Source organism: Abramis brama, assembly GCF_963993115.1.
Source record: "Abramis brama genome assembly, chromosome: 6".
In the NCBI taxonomy this organism is placed as follows: Eukaryota; Metazoa; Chordata; class Actinopteri; order Cypriniformes; family Leuciscidae; genus Abramis; species Abramis brama.
This window is the reverse complement of record NC_139968.1, coordinates 22,675,799-22,699,048: the sequence shown is the minus strand read 5'-3', so window position 1 is coordinate 22,699,048 and position 23,250 is coordinate 22,675,799. Positions and strand designations below refer to the sequence as shown.

The 23,250-nt window shown below is 35.5% G+C and overlaps 1 protein-coding gene across 7 annotated transcripts in view; it reads right to left on the bottom strand.

The window, feature by feature from the left end:
• Positions 1 to 23,250, bottom strand: part of patj (PATJ crumbs cell polarity complex component) — a 115,870-nt gene that overhangs the window by 42,482 nt on the left and 50,138 nt on the right. For 5 of the 7 annotated variants that reach the window (XM_084116597.1, XM_084116602.1, XM_084116601.1 and 2 more), the window contains exons 29-30: positions 21,873 to 21,932; positions 15,546 to 15,675 (exon numbers count right to left, since the gene is read on the bottom strand). In XM_084116597.1, the coding sequence (XP_083972723.1) occupies positions 15,546 to 15,675; positions 21,873 to 21,932 (190 nt within the window). The remainder of the gene's footprint in view (positions 1 to 15,545; positions 15,676 to 21,872; positions 21,933 to 23,250) is intronic. The other 2 variants (XM_084116599.1, XM_084116603.1) reach the window with 1 other exon arrangement.

The window sequence follows — 23,250 nt, the reverse complement described above, 5'->3', positions numbered from 1 at the left end:
AGGGGTGGGAGTCAGGGGTCGATCCTCGGCCCTCTTGCGTTTTCTGCACATAATGGCATATTGATCAAAGTGCTGCTTGCCAATCCTTGCCATTTTCCTAATGCTCCTGCCATCACACACACACACACACACACACTCAAGCACTCCAGTTAATGCCGCTGCTGGAGCGTTATTATTCTTTTCCACATGTGAACAGCTGGAGGGTTGAGTCAGCGGAGGACAATTTGTTGTAAAATAAGACTTGCGAATTGCCAATTCAAGTTCAGAGGGGAAAGCGGCTTCGCTCTCTTATAGCGTGTCTAATATGCATCACTCTCACTCTCTGGGGCAAATCGAACTGGCGGACAGCGACAACCTTGTTTGTCTGCATTGGGCAGTACATCTCATTGACAAATTTTGAATTGCAAAACCACATCCGTATGTTAAAGATTAGCCAATGTTTTCTTCACTGCATTAGGCAGCATGCTCTTTTCAGGGAAGTTCTTTCTCGATGAGACTTGATTTCAATCGCTTTCAGTGCCTGTTCCTCTCTGTACTAAATTAGCTGGGCATTCAAGAGGAAACAAGCGTCTGAATACCCAATCACGGCAGAGTGGTCTGGTTTTCAAGTCCATTACACCTGCACCAAAGCGCAGTTTCAACAACTGAGAGCATGAAACAGTGCCCAACAAGTACATGAGCTATTTTCCTCCTACATCGGGGGTGGGCAACCTCAAGTCAAACACAAACTATAAGAATATAGCTTGTTGACCTTTGAAGTTTTCAGTTTGCAGCAAAAAACCTTAGATTGTAGCCAGCCTGCAGTGTGGAATGAGAGAGTATAGACTTTTTTCAACAATCAACTCTCATGATGCTGTGTCTGAGAGTTTCAGGACAGTGTTATTATTGTTAACAAAAACTATAAATGAAAAAATATAAAATGAACTATAAATGAAAAAATGACATCTAGTCAATAATAAAATTAGTGGCAAGAGGTTTCTGACCCTTATCCAAAATATCTTTAAAATGCAAATCATAGTCTAACCGAAATCTAAGCAGCATACTGATATCGCTTACAAATTGAATATTAATATTAAAGCTAAACGACAACTGTGATGAAGGACAAACAGGACAAACTGCTCAATCCAGAAAGATTGCAAAACCCTACAATCGGTACGCCAGGGGCAATCTGCTTCATAAATACTTCAGAGACCTGCAGCTGCAACAACATGTATTGGCATATTGGTCACCATTACAAATTACTTACACGCCACAGGTTTGTTTTTCATTGATGGATAGCAACGTAAAGGTAATTGTTAAACCTCGTTGGGACCATTACGATGCCTTCGATACCATTTGCAGGATTGAAAATCACATTAGGCAGAGACTCAAGCATCAAGACATCCCTGCTGACGCCAAACGGTGACCGTGGAAAGAGATCAAGGCTGCGTTTATCATGACGCAGACACCGACAGTAGAGCGGGATGGGAGGGGTAAACAAGTGAATTAAACGGACAGATCAGGCTTAAGCGGTAGAAGATAGGGAGTTGAAACTGAGAAAGAGAGTGGGTGTTTAACTGAATGAGTGTGGTTGATTCATTACCACCGAGACAGAGACGGCTCACTCAACTCTGCGTGAAGCTCCTTCTGAACACGTGGCAGACAAGATCAGAGTGAAAACACAAAAAATTGTCTCAAAGATGAAAATTCTGTTATCATTTAATCACCCCCATGTTGTTCCAAATCTGTATGGCTTTCCTTTTCTTTGCCGAACACAAAATAAGATAAGGACGGTTTTCATCCATTCAATAGAAGTCAATGGGGTCCAAAACAACTTTGGGTACCATTGACTTTCATTGTTTGAAAAAAAAAAAAAAAAGAGGGTGGACAGAATATATATTTTTGGTTAAACTATCCCTTTAAAAAAAAACATCATGACCTTCCGAAGTACGCCTTTGATTACTCAAGGCTGCATTTGATGCCGCCTACATTTCACTATCTGTGTGGATGCTGGAAGACATATCGAGAAATAGAACAATGCTTGAGAGAAAGTTTTCCTCCAGCCTTTGGTTACTTTGTTTTCATGCAGATGGGGAATTTTCATAGCGCCGTAATGGAGAAAAGTGCAGTTCTGGCCTTTAATTAGGGTTTTAAAGAATACAGAAGCTTTGTTCTTTAAACTAGGCCGCTGGGGTGTGGGGTGGGGGTGGGGGGGGGGGTGTTCTATACACAAGGACAATCAAATCACCAGGAGCTGTTTATGTTGTATACACTATTATTTTAAATGCGGGCAAACAGAACACAGCGGTAGTCGTAAATGAGTGTGCACATCAGGCACCCGAACACAACCATTAGAGATAAAAAGAGAGCACTGATTGCATACTGTCCTCATACACACTGAAGTGTCCCATTTCATCCCATAAAATTGTGTGGTTGTGGAAATAAAATAAAATCTCCCAGTGGTAGTTGCTACATCATGTCACTGTGGCTTATCAAAACAAAACTTAACCAAACCAAACCAAACCAATCCAAACACTCAAAAAAGTTGTAATATATATATATATATATATATTTGATTGTAAGTGACAAACAAACAATTATAATAATAAAAAAATGTGAGAACAATGAACAAATCTTATCAATGCAGATAAGGCTAAGCAGATTGTCTTTGTTGACAGCTAGAGAGAAAGACCCAAATCTTTGCAAAGGTAAGTGTGTGTTGGGAGCAAGACGAGGAAACTGGGACAGCGCCAGAGACTGCTCCTATAAACAGCGCTGGGGTTTCACTCCAAAACACTGGAATAACTGACCTTGACCCACTCGCTCGGAGGAAACTGTCCTAAATACCAAACTACACAGACAGCGCTGGCCACAGAAACAGCGGAGAAAGCGGATAAATTATCTTTTAGAATTGAACAAACAGTTAAACACTAGGGACAGGAAATCATACCAACGGAGAGCCGGATTCGAACCCTGAATTCCAAAGATGGCACCACAGCTCAACATATCTGCAGTATCAGCATGCTTTCGACAAAGAATCAAGTAACTGGGACTCAGCCAGAGCTTTCGGGGTAAGTATTCACACTGCTGGCAGCGGCGTGGCTTTGGGCGGCACACTGAAGGGTGCGCATAAGTGAGTGTGTGTCTGCGATATTAATGGCTGACTGGAGCAGGCTCATAACTCTGGCATTAGGGAGAAGACAGTGGTAATTACGACCCTATCTCTGGTCCCAGATCAGTATGTCCCGCTCCAGATAAACGAGGGCCGGCTCTGAGCCAGCGCTGATGGATCGAGGAGCGTTTTCTTCTGCCCGGAGAGCAGCAGGAACGGCACTGCATCACAAAAGGCGTTCTTGACACATCTCTTTATGTGCCACTGCTTCTAAGGAGGCACTCGATCTACAAGACAAAGGTTGAGCGGTCATGATAATCTCGTTTCGCTTCCGGCAGAATCATTGGCTCGCGGTTTCAGTGGGCTCTTCACAGAACAGCTAAAGGGCAACCAAATCAGTTCAAAGGAATGGTATGGGTTCAATACAAAGTTAAAGCTCAAACAACAGAATCACCACAGAAAATTATTTTGAACCAAAAAAAAGAGAAAAGATTACAGTAATGCACATTTGTACATTTTTAATTTATTTTGTTTTAATTTAAAAATAATAATTAAAGCACTTACATTAATTACAATTGTATACTAAATAAATACAACTATGAAATGAATAAACCAATTGAGATGAGAATCAGTTTAATTCATAATTTTTGCAACTGTTTATTTTTAGTGCCATCCTAAAACTGCGATGCCGTTTTTTAAAAATAAAGTGATGAGTTGAAATAGGGCTGCACAACTAAACGAATTTCTAATCGCGATTACGATTACGGATGCCACGATTACATTATCGTTCAAAGCCGCGATTACAAAAGAAAATCCACTCTACGTGTGTGTGTTTAGAGCATGTTATGTTATGAGAGGCGAATCACGACTACTTCAGAGAATCCAGCACAGTACTTGTGTGTGTGTTAACAATTTTTGTGTAAAAATAAAATAAATATATAAATATATAAATATAAATATAAATATATATATATATATATATATATATATATATATATGATTTTTGGCATAATCGTGCAGCATAATCGTTAATCGTGCAAATAATTTTCTGTGGTAATTTAAAAAAAAAAACTAACCAAAAAATTATTCAGTTTAAATTTACAAATAATTTGTTGATGCACTTACATTAATTAATTAATTAAGATATAATTATGAATGAATACATTATTTGAGATGAAAAGTTGTCTAAATCATAATTTTTGCTACTGTTTTAGTTGGTTACAACTAAAAGATACAAAAAGTTACAACTTTTAGTGCCTTTCTGAAATCGCAATTATTGTTACTTTTTTGGTTCTTACATAAAAATAAATTATTTTCTATGGTAATCAATCAATCAGTAAATAAATAAATAAAATCACAATTATAGTAAAAAAAACTTCAAATAAATGTTGTCATTTATTTAGTTTAAATATAAAAATATTTTTTTGCTAAAGCACTTACATAATTGAAATATAATTATATAATAAATAAATGTAAATATGAAAACGTAAAAAATAAAAATAAAATTGCAATGTAAAGATTGCGTTCTTGGTCTAGTGAACGTCTAGTACATATTTGTAACCTTTTTTCCTTTTTAAACTAAAGAACAAATCAAACCTTATTTCTGTGGTAAACAAAATTATCACAAATGCGGTAGATTGAATTTAACTTGTTAAAGTTATATTAAATTAATAATATAATTAATAAAACCTTAAATTGTATTAAAGGAACTGAATGTTTTGACCGCCTGACGGTGGATGGCTTCTGAAAATGAAACCATTATCTTTTGTATTTCTAAGCAGAGATGTTTTGTATAAATGATGGATGGGATATGATTGACAGGGCCTTTGTGTGTGTGAGAGTCCCCTGTGTAAACTCCAGCATACTGAGCGCCGCCTCTCATATGGAACTCTTTAGAGGTTCCTGCCAGTCCTCATTCTTACTTCCCCTATCTCGCTCCGGTGACACAGCGTCCTGCTAAACCAAAAATCGCATTGGGAAGAGGCCTGTCACTCATATGTCACCTTGAAGGGAGAGATATAGCGGTGTGGTTGGCATTCTCAAGCAGGTGTTTGGAAAGTGAAACGGCGAACACTTGTTATTGAAAGAGACCGGGATGGGACGGGACGCAGGCTGGATTCAAACCAACGTGTCAGGAACACAAAAAGGTAGACTTTGAAAGGGAAAAAGACCACATCGCTTACTCATGAAGAACTTTTAAACACAAGCTGACGTGAGGTAAAATGGTTTATTACAATCAGTGCTTTGCAAACATGCAATGAAAATATGAATAAAAAATAAGTCTTTAATATTTGAAAATAAATGACTGTACTTTAAAACATTACAATGGAAAATATTATTAAATGTACTTAATTTTATTCAATAAATTGTATTCTTAAAAACAGGAATAAATAGAAATGTTGCCCAATTCCATAGAGTTATAACTTCTTTAAATTTAAGAAATTCCAAAATCTATACCAGTATTTCTGCTGATTTCCACAAATGATACAAAAATGAATAAATACTTTTTTTTTTTTTTTACTTCAAAACAAAGTTAAACTGAGAAAAGAGAAAACAAAGGAAGTTTGTCCAATTCCACAGAGGTAATTTGATGGAAACATTGGATAAGTAAAAAATACTGATTATTTTTGCTGTTTTATGTAAAGGATAATTCCAGATAAGATTCCCTGTTGAAATGACCAGCAAAAACATGCTGATCCAAGCTGATCTTTTCAGCAGGGTATGAACAAGTGTACAGATGAAGATCATCAATCAAGAGAAACCGCAAAGCTCTGAACATGAAGAGACCAACCTGAGCCAAACGAGAAGACAGCAAGACACCACACCAAGAACCGCTCAACAGAATATGCGCAACACGCACATTAAACGTGATGCAACCAACCTTGATCACCAAGCAAGAAAGCATACAACCACCTTGCGACCACACTCTCGGCCCATTAAAGACATATCAACTCTCACCAGCTCCCAAAGAACAGAAGCAACGAGGAAACGACAGAAAAGAGGAGTCCTTGACGCTTTTTTTAAATCCCTCAGCTCTCGTGATGAGAATACAGATTACTATTGGAGAATCCCTGGCCATACAACAGTCAGCTTCTCTAGCCTGCAAAACAAAAACACACATATTATTTTCACTATATGTCTAATGCGTTCTGTCAAGGCTTATGCTAGATGCATGTATGGTGTATTTTCTACACACTAGTAGTGGACCGATATGGGTTCTTCATTGGCCAATGTGAGTATCTAGTGAGCCAGATGGCAGAGTGCAGAAATAATGCAAATATATACATGTGTACACATTTGTTCTATGACTTTCCATAGACATAATGATTTTTTTTTACTGTACAAACTGTATATGCTATCCTCTAACCCTACCTCTAAACATAACCCTCAGAAAACATTTTGTATTTTTAAGTAAAAAAAATAACAATAAAAAAAATTGCCAAAACTATAGCACTTAAGGTCAACCATAAAGGGGGTCTCACACCGGACGCGCAGCTCAGCGCTGCGCCGCGCCACGTCTAGGACAACTCTCACCTGAAAATCCGATAACATCAGCAATTTTCTGATTTCTGTAAATAAATATAAAACTAAATGTATACTGCAGCACAGGGTGAAGTCCGTATATACATTAACTACGGTTTGAAACACATAAATGTAAATTTAATATAAAACTATGTAAATGGTGCTCTGTGGCGCGGCAGGATTTTGAACACGGTCCTGAGCCGTTGCTGGGCGCCGCGGACAGACGCCGAAAGGCGCCGCCGGTGTGTGTACTCTCATAGAGAATAATGTGTTCGAATTTAAAAGACGTGGCGCGGCGCGGCGCGTCCGGTGTGCGACCCCCTTAAGGCTGCGCCAATAGAATAATTTATGTTATTATATTATAATATTTATCGTAATTATTTTTTTGCAATATTTCTTTAAAGTGTGTGTTTCTATAACACATTATATATTTAATACAAATATTTTATTTCAATATAACATTTTATTTAATATAAAACATATTATATAGATTTATTTAATAAATAATTGGATTTATAATATTTAATATGGAATGTAATCAAAATAATGTAATTTATGTCAATTAAACATTTAACTTATAATGTAATATAAGGGTATTTAAATTAAATACAATTTTATAATACATCATATTTTTTTTATTTTTTTTATTTAATATAAAATAAAATACAAATGAATAAAATAATTGTATTTAATATTTCATATAAAAAGTGATAAAACAATGCAATATAATTTTTTATATTTCATAAAAAATAATTAATTTTAATATAAGATGCAATTTAATATATATTTTTTAAAAACCCAAATTTTATAAAAATCTAATATAATGTAATATTTAATTTACAAAGTAATAACATTTTATTTAAAATGTAATACAACAATGCTCCTAATACATTATATATTCAATTATTTTGTTTAATATACAATTTTTATATAAATTTAATTTCATAAAAAATAATTTGTTGTAAAATATTTCATATAAAATGTAATGAAATAATGTAATCCAGCATTTCATTTTCAACTTATCAGATCATTCAAGTCAGAAATGACATAAAAAAAGGTAACAAAATTCTCCGCAGCATTCTCTGCAGTACTTTCATGGACACCTTATTGAAAACAGAGGCTGTGAATATACTCTGAATGTTGTTTCTATATTCAGGACAACTGCATAGACGTTATAGATAATTATAATAGATATTAACCGATCCCACGGGTCTCTCTCCTGCATTTGGTATCAGTTGCGATTATATCATGAAACAGCTGCTGATTCCCCCACCTAGAGACTACTAGATACTCTAATGCCGTCCTGCTCATCGAACTGCTTTAGAGACATAAAACACCACCTTTGCAGAAAGCGACTGCTGAGGTAAGGCATTCTGCCTTTAATATATGTACATACGCTGTCAAAAGCATTCAGCGACTGTCTGATGAATAATGATGTTCGGTGCATTTTAACCGAACCCTCCACCACTAAACACCCACTGAAGAAGGGCCGCTCACAGTCTGGAACCAAGAAAACCAGGGAGGGCGAGAAGAATGAGACGACGAAGAGGGGAAGAAAGAGAGATTAAGAAACAGCCATTGATATTTAAGTAGAAGACAAAACTGAACACTTCACCTGTAAATGTTAGGTTTCCTTGATTACTCAGCGCTCGTTCTTGTTTAATTCCATACAGTATAGTGTTATCTCAGTAAGAGATAACACTGACAGCAACACTGCAGAGAATACTTCTCATTAGCTCTGCTTCATTATGGCTCTTAATTAAGGCCGGTCTGAGGAAGATTGAGGCGGCTCACCAATTTGCCAGAGCGATGAGTCACATTCCTTCGCAAAAAAACACACACAAAAAAACCCAGGAATACTAAGTGAAGGATTTGTGTATGTGTGTATATATGTATGTATATATGTATGTGTGTATATATATATATACATACACACATACACATATATATAGCTTAGCTGTGATGCTGAATGAAAATATTATTATAAATTAAATTATAAACTATTATTTTTAAAATGCTAATTGATACAATATAAATAACTTGAAATTGATATTTTAATACTAATAGTAATATGAATGAAAATCTAAAAAGTGTATTTAATTGTGTTCAAAGAAAAACAAAATCAGCATTTGAAAATTATTAAATGCTGAATAAAACTAACATAATTATAATTAATAAATATATTAATTCAACAAATTAATAGACTGGTGCAGATTATATCGAATTACTGGCCTGGCTAAAACAAATCTATCAGTGGTCAACATAAAGCAGTAAATCCAGATCAAATCTATCCAGATCTAAGAGTTGATTTATTTGTGCGGTTTGAGCCTCTAACATCTGTGTACTGACAAAGCATTTTTGCCGCAGTGAAATTTTTCAGTTCAGCTTTGAGAAAAGAAAAAAACTCGTTGGAAGCATGATTCCAACTTTTCTCATGGAGGATTTATAGATTTGGCAAAGCGCTATGCAGACTTCAGAGAGGTTGACTGATTTCTACTGGACGTGAAAACTGGAGCAGCCAATGAAATATTCAGGGCCAGTTTGAGCAATTCCATGAAATCTGATGAGGCGATCCTGAAACCCTTCTTTCACAGAGACATTCCATTATAGACGGCTAATCATCAAAAGAACAGAAAATAGAATCAAAATATAGCACTGCTATTACATATTTTTGACACGTGCCAGGGCAATATCATGGTTTAAGAGGGGAAAAAAAAACTCATCATGGTCAAATTTCTGCCAAAGTAAGGTAAGAGTACAGGAGAGGTCCCTGTGAAGAGGAAATGATTCAGCCATAGAGGTGCAGAGGGAGGACGCCAGCTCTGACAGTGATGCTTGTATAGTTAGCTGCTTTTTGGCAGCAGTTCATTTGAATCCAGTGCACTAAACCACTGACGTGCCGTCCCTGGACACGCACGGCACAGGCCTCACACATACAGACGAGCGCGCATGCGTGATAACATCCTCGCAGGAGGAGCGGACAGCCTGCCAAACTCCTGGAATCACTGGAGTTATTAATCATGCAGCAGTAATTGCAGTAGGCAGGGAGAGGAAGTGACTGCAGTGACCACTCATACATGCACACAAGCACACCACAGGAGAAAAACTGGACTGATCAGAGACTGAGAAGAACATGAGGAAAGTTGGTGATAAAATCAACAGGGTGAGGGATTTTGGTCTTGCTCGCCCTCGTCATCTTCTCATAAACAGCGGGCTTAAACTGTTGTAATACCTGATGTTTTGTATGCATGTGACAGACTTTTTTCATTTTTGGCAGTTTTTTGACAGAAATATACTTTAAATTATATACACTAAACTAGACGGAAAGAGACAGACAGATGATAGATAATAGAAGACAGACAGACAGACAGACAGAGTTACAGACAGACAGATTGATAGATAGAATTATATATATACATATATAAATAACATTTGCGCATTAAATATGTACACATAATAATTTAATAATTGAATTTTTTTGTTAACATAAGAGGTGTCATGGCTATGGAAGCTTGTTTCCGCCACAGAAGAAAACATTTTAAAAGATAATTGCGACTTTATAACACCCAATTACGAGTTTACATCTCGCAATTCTGACTTTATTTCTCAGAATTGCGAGAAATAAAGTCAGAATTGCGTGAAATAAAGTCACAATTGTGTCTTATAAAGTCAGAATTCTGACTTTTTTTCTCGCAATTGCGACTTTATATCACGCAATTCTGACTTTATATCTCGCAATTCTGACTTTATAACACAATTGCAAGTTTATATCTCACAATTCTGAGATATAAAGTCCAATTGTAAGGGAAAAAAAAGACAGACTTTTTTTTTTTTTTTTTTACCTCAGAATAGTTTATATCTCACAACTCTGGCTTTATAACACGCAATTGCTACTTTATATCATGCAATTCTGACTTTATATCTCCCAATTGCGACTTTATTTCTCAGAATTTACTATTTCTCAGAATTACGACTTTATATCTCGCAATTGCGACTTTATTTCTCAGAATTGCGACTTTATTTCTCAGAATTGCGACTATTTCTCAGAATTGCGACTTTATTTCTCAGAATTGCGACTTTATTTCTCAGAATTGCGACTTTATTTCTCAGAATTGCGACTATTTCTCAGAATTGTGACTTTATTTCTCAGAATTGCGACTTTATTTCTCACAATTGCGACTTTATATCTCACAATTGCGACTTTATATCTTGCAATTGCGACTATTTCTCAGAATTGCGACTTTATATCTCGCAATTGCGACTTTATTTCTCAGAATTGCGACTTTATATCTCGCAATTGCGACTTTATTTCTCAGAATTGCGACTTTATTTCTCAGAGAAAAAAAGTCAGAATTGTGAGATAAAAAGTCACAATTATTATTATTTATTTATTATTCAGTGGCGGAAACAAGCTTCCATACATGGCAGAGAGGATTTTTTAGAGGGTTTTTTAAATGAATGATAGTAAAGACAAGACAAAAATAATGCAACAAGACTAATTTTGTCTTCATTATTGTTGATGAAACATAACCCGGATGAACAATATCAAAGATGAGAAGTGAAAAAAAGATTCACGCTGATTTTTAAACTATTTCAACAATACTATCTTTTAACAAAAGCAAAAACAACTGCTAAACAACAAGGGTTAGAGAGGAAAAAAGGATTCACTGGCATTCAATGGAGAGTTAGTCTGCTGTATTTTCCTTTGAGCACTGATGGTGAATCTTTCACCCACTCACTTTTAAAGGAGATATTATCTCCCAAGATACCTCATGAGATACCGTCTGCCAAGTTAGAAAGACGCCCTGCAGACACCTCCTGTTTTTCAGCCCAGTAAACGATGTGGACGTGGTCTCACCGTGCCAGATTTTGACAATCAGCACACAGTCTGGTCCACACTGGAGCTCATTTTGGCAAGGAAGTATCTTTTTGTGATATAAAATACCATCTAAAATAACAAACATCAACTTTTTCCAATGACCTACAACTACTAAATGCCTCGAAAAGTGCAATATGTATTAGATGGCCCATGGATGTGATTCACCAAGTGTGATGCATCAAGTCCAGATGATGGATGTAGACTAGATGATCCCAGATCACAAAACAAAACCATTTCTTCAGGGCAACTGTTAAAACTGATATTGCCAAAGATGGATCTGAACAGAAAATGGGCCTTTTGGCTTCATTGTGGGGTTTCCATTGACCATCTTGCGAGTCTGTTATAATTCATCAGGCTGACTGATGCTCTGAACTGAGATAAATAGCTACTTCAAGGTCCCTGTTTCAATCTCAAACAATAGACAGCTTTCTCCCCTGCCTTCGCCACAGATTCGAACAGATGGCGGCATTCATTCATTCTTGAACGCGTATAAATCTGATGCAGACGCGGCGCTACGTCCAGCATACAATATGCCAGAATATCGTAATTGCATACAGAGATTCTTAGGAGAGCAAATATGAGTTAAGCAATAACTGTTTGGTAATAGTCTGCAATTTAAAATACAAAATGAATGCGCATCAGCAAATCCTGACATAAAAGGTCGTCTTATCGCACGTCCTACATTGCAAGGCAAACGCCCTGTAATCCTATTGCGACAAGTTTTAGGCAAAGTTTTTAGATTGTGTTTATTCAACATTCAATAAATCCGACACGATATTACGCTTATCTTAATCCGCGAGCAGACGTTTTCTAATGTCGAGGGATTACGCAAACTGCTGACTAGGTAGTCCTCAACGCGCTGGAGTGGAAAAAGAAAAACCCCTAACTTAAGCAGTTCAGCATGTTGAGGGCTTCAGCAAAGCTCAAGTATTGACTTCCATCAAAAATTCTTTGATTGGATTTACAGAAGTGCTTTAGGTGAGGTAACCTAAAGTAATTCATCACTGACAGATGGGAAGGTAGACAAACATATGCGCACATCAAAACCACCACACCAGAAGACAAGCTTCACCAGGGAGAATGGTTCATGCCACAGATAGAAAGAAGTTATTGAGCTGATCCAAAGTGACTAGAGCCATGAGAGGTGTTTATCATCTACAATATTGTCTGAATCGTGGACAAATAATGAGTAAGTAGCAGCTTAAGAAGTAGTACTTTGTCAAAATTTAGCCGTGCTAGCTAAATGATAGCTGGTTACGTACAAGAAGTTGAGACAACAACAAAAACACAAGTGTCTAATTCAAGAGCTCATATTTTAAAGACTTTTAGAAATTAAAAATGACATTATAAGAACAACTGAATTAAATATACAGTATTCTGCATTAAATGCAGAAGCTAAACGCTAACAGAAGCTATCAGAAGCTAAACGCTAACAGAAGCTATCAGAAGCTAAACGCTAACAGAAGCTATCAGAAGCTAAACGCTAGTAGTCACAGTAGTTGCCTGCAGCTTTTATGCATGTTCCATCACTTTGTCGTCCGAACTGTGGAGATTGTGGGAAATAATGAGCTGAAACTAGCAAATAGCTGCTTAAGGAGGAGTACTTTACATTAACCTTTTTGGCTAAATGGTGGTACACAAAAGTTGGACAGAACAACAAAAACAAAGCGTCTAATTCAAGATCCAATATTTTAGAGCCTCAGGGTGTTGACTTTTACTTTAAATCACTATAAGAACAATTGAACTGAAGAACAGAGAAACTAAATGCTAAAAGGAGCTAAATGCTACAGAGTCACAGTGTATGCCTGCAGCTTTGTATGCATTATCCATCACATTGTTGTCTGAATCGTGGAGAATGTGGGAAATGATGAACTGAAACTAGCAAGTAACAGCTTGAGAAGTCGATTTTGCCAAACTTTTCATTTAGCCTTGCTGACTAAATGGTAGTTGCACACAATAACAAAAACAAGCGTCTAATTCAAGAGGTTAAGTTCCAAGTTCATATTTCATATCCTCAAGATGTTGACTTAAATTTAAAAATCACATTACGAACAATTTCCATGCACTAAAGATACAATGTTGCACAAAAGGAGAAGCTAAATGCTACAATGCTACAAAAATATATTCATTTTAATTTTCTAATACACAAATCCCACTTGTTTTTCATGCTAATTTTTAACATTGACACTTTCACAACACAATGCGAAACTCAAATGAAACGCATCCAAACAGCTAAGAACGATTCCGTATTTATAGCAAGATGCAAAAATACTTGGCAAACTACATCCTGTATGGATTTAATTAGCAATTCTATTTTCATATGGAATGATTCCGTTATACGTGAAGGTTAACGTGTTAACGTGTCTAACTCATGGACAATACTGAAGGTCATGTACAGTATTTCAAACCCACCTCGTTTCAGTTTCCAATCTTCCAACCACTACACCACTTTCAACTGGACCTATCCTACTCGGCATCTCCTAAACACAGCACACCTCAACACAGACTCAATTTCACACTACAAGATTTTACAAGAATGGCTTGCCGGATGGCATCCGGGAACAGAGCCAGTCAAAGGACCGGTGGCGGACAAGGATGAAAAAGAGATTTGGAGACGCCGCACTGCCCGAACGGCATATTGAGGACCATCAAACTGGAAAGAGATTAGAGCTGCGGTGTGACGCTGAGAGAGTCTGCCAGCTCAGTCTCAGGGAATGAGATCTGCTGCTGCAATGCTGTGATGAGAACGCCTCATGGTGGCTACAGTTTTTTTTAAAAGATAATGTTTCTGCATGTCACTTCCTAAGACACTGGCAATGTTCGGAATAGAATAATAGTGTAGTGCTTACTGCATATTGAGCAATATGCACAATGATGAATGCTTCACACAGAATATAGTAGCCACATGACCTGACCATGCTGTATATTTAATTCAGCAGGTCCAGCCCAGTTATCATAATGGAAATAAATGTCTCCTTGTCGTCTATAATTCATTGCATTGTGGGATACAGTATTCAGAGAAGCGCTCTGTTGTATAATGCACAATACATCATTTTTTTGGTAATTATTTGTATGACTGTATAACGTGTAGGGCTGTCAATTGATTTTTTTTAAATATAGTAATATAATTACAAATAATAAACGCAGCAATTCCGTGTGTGTGTGGGGGGGGGGGGCAATTACCATTGGTGCTTTAAATCACAAATGATGACATTTGAAGTCAATTTCAGCAAATATGTGTTTATTATTAATAACTGTATTCAATCCAATATGTATTTATTAAACTATTTATTTTATATAAACTATTACTATTAATAATGAAAATATTTATTAATTTTATTAAATTCAATATCCATTTAATTAACCATTATTTATTTATTTTTTAATAATAAAAATACTATTACTACTAATAATAAAATAATAATTTTGATATAAATAAGTATACTAAAATAAACATTCAATATTGTTTGACTGTATTCCATGAACACACATATCTGAACATATTTTCTTTGTAATTGATAGGGCTGTCAATTTAAGCAAATATTTGTTTATTATTAATAAAAAGTATTTAATCCAATATGCATTTACTAAACTATTATTTATTCTTGTTTATTACTGTTATTAATAATGCATATAATTTAAGAAAATATAAATTTATTAACTATTTTATTCAGTATCTATTTATTTAATAAATTTGATAATTATTAGTTTTATTATGCAACTAAGCACATATATATCAAGATATCTAATAAATATCTATCTTATTCATTATCAAATTATTCAAGCATTTTTTATTCTTATTTAATGTTATTATTAACAATTATTGCTAATTAATAATAATTATTATTAAGAATAATTATGACAGTGATAATTACAAAATTAATCAAATAACAGTCCCAATATTAGGTTAATCAGGGATTCTATGCATACAGAAACTCTGCTAACTCTCCATACTATATGCTAGAGAAATAGTAGACTAGTATGGTAGTATGCAATTTCGAACACAGCCATTGAGTTCAGTCGCATGCACTGGCGCGATCAGCAGACTCTCACCTTTAGCCTGCTCTTCATCCTCCCTCTCTTCCTCCTCCTCGTCCTGCTCCTCCTCCTGCACTAGGCTGGGGGGTCTGTAGGGCGGGGGGAGGCGCATGGGCGGAGGGACGCCGGTCTGTCCTGCTTTCTGCTTGAAGAGAAAAGCAAAGAGACTGTGTGAGAGAGAAAGTAATGCAACAGACTGTGGAAAGACACTACAAAGGACACAGGCTAACAAATAAACAGTGACAGATGATGAATATGAATGAATGCTGGGAAAACTCTGGACGGAGAAAGAAGCAATGATTTATAGGGATAGTTCACCAAAAAAAATAAAAGTAATCCTTCGTTTGAATCAGACCTTTTCAATTAAATCCAGTTCACAAAACCCATCTAATGATTCGTTCACAAATCAGACTGATTCAGTTCTTAAATAAGGACTTCAGTTTGGTCCGTTTCTCCCACAAAGCTACTTCAGAAGACTTTGAATATAGTGCATAAGTCATATGGATCCCTTTAACGCTATTTCTATAAAGCTTTCCTATTCAATTTTGGGTGAACTATTCCTCAAAAGGCAGAGCAAACCCACTTAGAAACCCCAACAAAGCATGAATAAGAGAGAACGATGATAAGAGCATGAAGAAAGCTGTAAATGGTAGGGAGTAGAAATTAGGCATGGGCTATTACAAGAAGTAGTCTTGTAAAACTGCTATTGTCAGAGAAAAGCCTCAGGAGATGGACATGGGAATCATATGTGGAAAGCCACCGATGAAGTTATCATCAACATCTCAATACGAGGCACTTCAACTAACACTGTTCTATAGATTCTCAACAAACTATTTACTGATTGTGGTTTTAATGGACCCCCAAGTTCATTGGTCAATGGTCCATTCTTGTGAACAGATGTGATGCTATACATTGATATATAGTTGCTAGGGTGTTGTGAGAAGGTTTTTGAAGGGTTTTGTTATTGCTAAAGTAGTCGCTTAGGGTTTTGTAGGGGGTTCAGAGAGATTTTTAGCATGTCTCGATGCGATTTATAGGATGTTCTGAGTCATTTTTAGCATTTCTCCATCCGATTTATAGGATGTTCGAGTCATTTTTAGCATGTCTCAATGCGATTTCAAGAACGTTCTGAGTGGTTTTTAGCATTTTTAGCATTTCTCGATGAGATTTATAGGATGTTCTGAGTCATTTTTAGCATGTCAATGCGATTTCAAGAAAGTTTTGAGTGGTTTTTAGCAATTTTAGCATGTCTCAATGTGATTTCTAGAACGTTCTGAGTGTTTTTTAGCATTTTTTAGCATTTCTCGATGAGATTTAAAGGATGTTCTGAGTAATTTTTAGTATGTTTCGATGTGATTTCTAGAACGTTCTAAGTGATTTTTAGCATTTTTAGTATGCCTCTGAGATTTATAGGATGTTCTGAGTAATTTTGAGCAGGTCTCGATGTGATTTCAAGAACATTCTGAGTGGTTTTTTGCATTTTTAGCATTTCTCTATGCGATTTATAGGATGTTCTGAGTCATTTTTAACATGTCAATGTGATTTCTAGAACGTTCTGAGTGGTTTTTAACATTTATAGCATTTCTCGATGAGATTTAAAGGATGTTCTGAGTAATTTTTAGCATTTCTCTATGCGATTTATAGGATGTTCTGAGTCATTTTTAACGTCTCGATGCGATTTCAAGAACATTCTGAGTGGTTTTTAGCATTTTTAGCATTTCTCTATGCGATTTATAGGATGTTCTGAGTCATTTTTAACGTCTCGATGCGATTTCAAGAACGTTCTGAGTGGTTTTTAGCATTTTTAGCATTTCTCGATGAGATTTATAGGATGTTCTCAGTCATTTTTAGCATGTCAATGCGATTTCAAGAACCTTTGAGTGGTTTTTAGCAATTTTAGCATGTCTCAATGTGATTTCTAGAACGTTCTGAGTGGTTTTTAACATTTTTTAGCATTTCTCGATGAGATTTAAAGGATGTTCTGAGTAATTTTTAGCATGTTTCGATGTGATTTCTAGAATGTTTCTAAGTGATTTTTAGCATTTTTAGTATGCCTCTGAGATTTATAGGATGTTCTGAGTCATTTTTAGCATGTCAATGTGATTTCAAGAACGTTTTGAGTGGTTTTTAGCATTTCTCTATGCGATTTATAGGATGTTCTGAGTCATTTTTAGCATTTTTAGCATTTCTCAATGAGATTTATAGGATGTTCTGAGTCATTTTTAGCATGTCAATGCGATTTCAAGAAAGTTTGAGTGGTTTTTAGCATTTCTGTATGCGATTTATAAGATGTTCTTAGTCATTTTTAACGTCTCAATGTGATTTCTAGAATGTTCTGAGTGGTTTTTAACATTTTTAGTATTTCTCGATGAGATTTAAAGGATGCTCTGAGTAATTTTCAGCATGTCTCGATGTGATTTCTAGAACGTTCTAAATGATTTTTAGCATTTTTTGTACGCCTCTGAGATTTATAGGATGTTCTGAGTAATTTTTAGCATGTCTCTATGCGGTTTCTAGTATGTTCAGAGTAGGTTTTTAGCACGTCACCGGTTTCTATGGTGTTTTTAGCATGTTGCTATGCGATTTCTAGGATGTTTTAGCACTCTCTATTAGGGATATCAATTAACATTAATTCCCATAATCGATTGTTGTTTACATTACCAATCAATTAATCGTTAACCTCTTAAATCCGAAGCAGGGGGCACTACGTTATCATGTTACTTAACAACCACTTGCTTAACCGACACAAAAAACTTAGAAGCTGGGCTTTACAATGAATAATATAGGGAATATGACCATCACTTAACAAGTGGACTAGGTCAAGCGCAACCCATGACATCCTGAGAGGGGGAGCAGGACGTCATTTGGCTCTGCAATGAGCACCACTTGCAAAAATCGGGCTGTTTGTGGACATCCGTGGACCCTCCTGATATACAAAATGTTGTACATACAGTATATGCTAAATAATAACACATTTACCAGTGACAACACAGTCTAATCAAGGCTAACCATCTCTCAATAGAGCTGCAGCTATAGTAGCTCACATAAGCCGCCTCTAACAGATCTATTAGCATTAATCAGCTATTAGCAGCACTTGCAGAAGGATGCCATAATGTTTCACTGCTCCTGAGAGCCACGCTTACTGCTGATTAATAGCTAATGAATGATGGAAGAATGATATCAAGGGAGAAAGACCGTTAATGTGTGCAAGAGCTGTGAATACAGGTATTAGCAACCTAGGCTAATTTTGCTATGTTGGCAAAAAACTATTTTGCGCACAATATATGGGAAAATCTTTGTTTATAACATACTATTAAGGTAATTCTTCTATATATTCTGTAGCAGTTGATTTTTTAAATCTAAATTTACATTTTCTTATGGAAAATAGCATTAGAAATAGAAAGCAGCGAGAGTTTTCCTTCAGATATGAGCTGAAAAGTTAATTAAATTTGCAGGGTGTAATTAGAGGGCCCCATATTCTGATTGTGGTGAATAATCACGTAGCCTCGGGAGCCGAATGCAACTAATGGATGAAGGAGCAATTAGGCAAATTACTGTAATTTCAAATTAATTGCTAGAAAAAAACAGTTTTAATCAAAACACTGCGACTCCAGAGGTATCTAGAAGATTTAAAATTGGGATTCTTCTGCAGGTCTCCCGGGAAGAGACACAATTTCTCAGAAACATGGGCTTGCTTGCTTGCATTTGTCCTCTTTTCTTTCATTATTTCTCTTGATTCTGGGATGTGGCGAGGTTTATATCAGATTGTGATGGGTTGTGCTTTGATGTGAGTGGAAACCAGTCTTAGACATTTACATTAGTGGAAACAAAGACATCTTGAAACATACACATAATAAATACAGCATTCAGCTTCTTTGCACAGAGACTCAGAGTGTGATCATTAAAGGCAGCTGGGACGTAATTACGGATCATTATGGACAATGCAGTTCCAGTGAGAATCATATTGCAGTGAATGCTGCTGATTTGAGCTCTAGCATAGACTGATATTATGATGTTCAGATATACAATCTGAGTCTGAGAACACAATAAAAAAGAAGGCATTCAAAATCTCAATTAAACCTGGAAACATTTTTTTATTCTGATATCATTCGCAAAAAAAAAAAAGATTCAAATTTAAAAAAGCAAAATAACAGCATTCACTTTTCTAAAAGGCCCTTGCCTTTTAGACTTCAGATAAGTATTTTCAATATTCAAGATTCAAATAAATTAAAAAATGTTACACAAAATATGTTTCGGAACAAAAAAATTATATATACACAAACAGACTACCGGTCAAAAGTTTGGAATCATTAAAGTCTCTTTTAGTCACCAAGGCTGCATATATTTAATGAAAAATACAGTAAAAACAGTAATATTGTTTTCTGTTTGAATATATATATATATATATATATATATATATATATATATATATATATATATATATATATATATATATATATATATATATATATATATATTTTTTTTTTTTTTTTTTTTTTTTAATGTAATTTATTCCTGTGATGTCATTACTCCAGTCTTCAGTGTCACATGATCCTACAAAAATCAATTCCAATTAGATGATTTAGTAACATTATTATAAATTATTATTGGTGCTCAGTTATTAGTAATGGATAATGAAAATTCGATATATATATATATATATAAAATTCTAATTTGATTAAAATAATAGGACTAACAAGTGCATTTATAGCCAATGAACCCTGTTAACGCCAAAGTTATTAGTAACAGAGTGTAATCTGTATTCATGTATTTAATGTTGTGCCTTAAAGGAATGGTTCGGAGTAAAATCAACCTAGGGTTCTTGGCACCATGACATCGAGCCAAACACCCCCCCAGAAGCCGAGATATCAGCCGAATGGCTTAGTGCAGGCGGCCAGGCGCTAATGGATCCAAGGATGTATCTCGTAAATTACCCCACTAATAATGCCCAGAATGGTACCAAACTTCTACAGTAGTACAAATAGGTTCTGTACTCATAAAACGAGGCATTGGAAAGTTTGTAAGTACATCAGGAGTTTATTTAAATAAAATTTGCCTGACGGCTCATGCTACTGCTAACCCGGACACCGACGTCACTTCACTGAGTTGAGAAAAGCACGTAAAAGTCCTGACAGAAAACGATGCATAAGGACAGAGAATGTCTAATATGGCGAGAAGTTTCACTCTCACTACACTTCCGGCTTCTGAACTGGTTGCAGTTCCACTCTGATTCCATATGAGGGCGCTCACAGGACGAGTGCAGAATGAATGGAGGTCTATGGCGAAAACCCCTCAAAATCCACTTTTCTCAGGATATAATTTTTTGTCTAGTAATTTGAATGTTGTATTCGAAAGGAGATGCAAAGAAATTACACATTGCTGGGTGTTAGATTTTTTAGAGTCACTTATTTGCTTTAAAAAGTCTTTTAAAATGTAAATGACGTCAGAATGCTGACGTCATTAGCAGAATGCTAGCGTGTTATGGGCAACAACAACTCAACCTGTAAGAAATCAAAACGACATAAGTACTCGTTCATTCAACTTTCGACCTAAAACCCATGTTGAACTTGCAAAATCTACAATCAGATCTGAGATTTCTCAACGGCAATCGGGTGAAAGAGACAAATTTAGCCGTCTAGCCCCATTGACTCCCATTCATTCTGCACTCATGGCGATCGCCCCCAGTGGAACTCTGGTGGTACTACAACCAAAATTCGGTACAATAGGGCTTAATAGGGAGTGGGCAGGCTCTCCGTAGACGGGCTCTGATAAGGATGTAGTGTAACGACGAATTATTATTTTTTCCGAAGTGTTGACAACTTAGTGTTAACTAATAATTGTTATAAACTGGTACTACCAACAAAATATTAGTGCATTCCTGGAACTGGGCGTCGTTACACTACATCCTTATGCATCGCTTTCTGCCAGGACTTTTACATGCTCTATAACGAATTTGTATCCTGCTTAAGCATTACCTGTCCAGTCAAGGATAATTTGTCTTTGTATGCATTTGTCCCTCAATGTTCTGTTGTTTTGTCATAGGTTATTGTATTTTTTATTTTCTATTATCTTTCTTTTTCATCATCATTATCGTTGTTCTGTTTGTTGCGTGAAAAATCAAAAATGCTCAACTAAATGTGTAAAAAAATAATAACAACAATAATAATAGGACTAACAAGATTAATCTCGTCATCTCATCATTTCTTTTATAATTATATGCACAAAATGTACAGCCCTACTTGCAATACCTGCCAGCATATGTATATTGGTGCAGGATTTGTTGAAAAAGTGAAAGAGCCACAACTCAGAGGTGAGCTTAGCAGAGCGCAGGTTTGTACTCACCTGGGCGGCTTTCCTCTTAGCCTTATGCTGTCTAATGCTGGAGGCCGTCACTGAAGCAGGCTGCGAACACACACACACACACACACACACACAAAGAAAGTCAACCTCACGGATAACGAACACGGACACATCAGCTCAAGAGATTTGTGCGTTCCCAGTTTGGGGCTGAGAGAGAACGAAATCAATTATCTCAGACAGAGAAAGACATCATTCACTGACATCCCCTTAGTGTCGCTATTACTGTTGAAATCATCCAATCAGGAGGGATTAGCACATGGCATGGGAACAGCACCACAAGATCCTGCGCTTGTATGGTTGCTAAGGCTGAAGAACCCAACCTGCAGGGCATTCCAACTAAGGTCATAAAAATCATTAAGTTGTACTGTATGAAACAACAGCTCTGCTCGATTGTGCAGCCTCAGGGTCAACACAGACCGGTTCAGGAAGAGCTTCTTCCCTCACATCACACAGATCCTCAATAAGGATGCTGCTAGAGGCCCATACGCTGCTCTCTGACCACAATATTGTGATACAAAAAAATCATCCAGTAGGTCTTTAGTAATACACATGTTCCCCCTCACATTTCAGCCGCACTTCCTATATTACTTATTACTATTTAAATATTATTTTGAATTGTTAACAGATAAACATATTGGCCAGGCCGGGTAATTGGCAGCTAAATAGCCTATGACTTCGCCAATGGATAATACAATTTTTTAATTAAGTTACTAAGTATTAAACAATTTAATTAAGTAATTCATTGAGTAAATATTATGTAAAATAAATAATATAAAAAATAAATAAATCAATTGCATATGCATTTTATATATTTATAAATACTAGAAATAAATACATATTTATTATAATTATTACATGTATTATTTATAAAATTATTTTACAATATTTAAATATTGCTAATTAGACAAAACTATATAGAAAGGTTTAAAATTATTAAGGACTTTGTCAATGGATAATAAACAGTTTGTGTTAAGCAATATATTGTGAATTTCCAGTAATTTGAGAAAACATTTGCATATGTGTGTGTAGAATAAGGTTCTGTGTGTGTGTGTTTCTATACTATTAGTAAATGCATACATATTTATCAATTATTACAATCTCTAAATGTTACAATTATATTAATTATAACATCAAATATATACACAATTAAATAGAATATAATTACTACATGCATTATATATACATTATATATTAGAAATATTACATATTTATATATAATTTTATCACAATATCTACATATTACTATTTGATATCTAGAACTCTATTTACACTATTTAGAAAAGTTTAGTTTCAGTAATTTGAGTACATAAATGCATATGATTATTTATTATAATTATTACATGCATTATTTATGAAAATA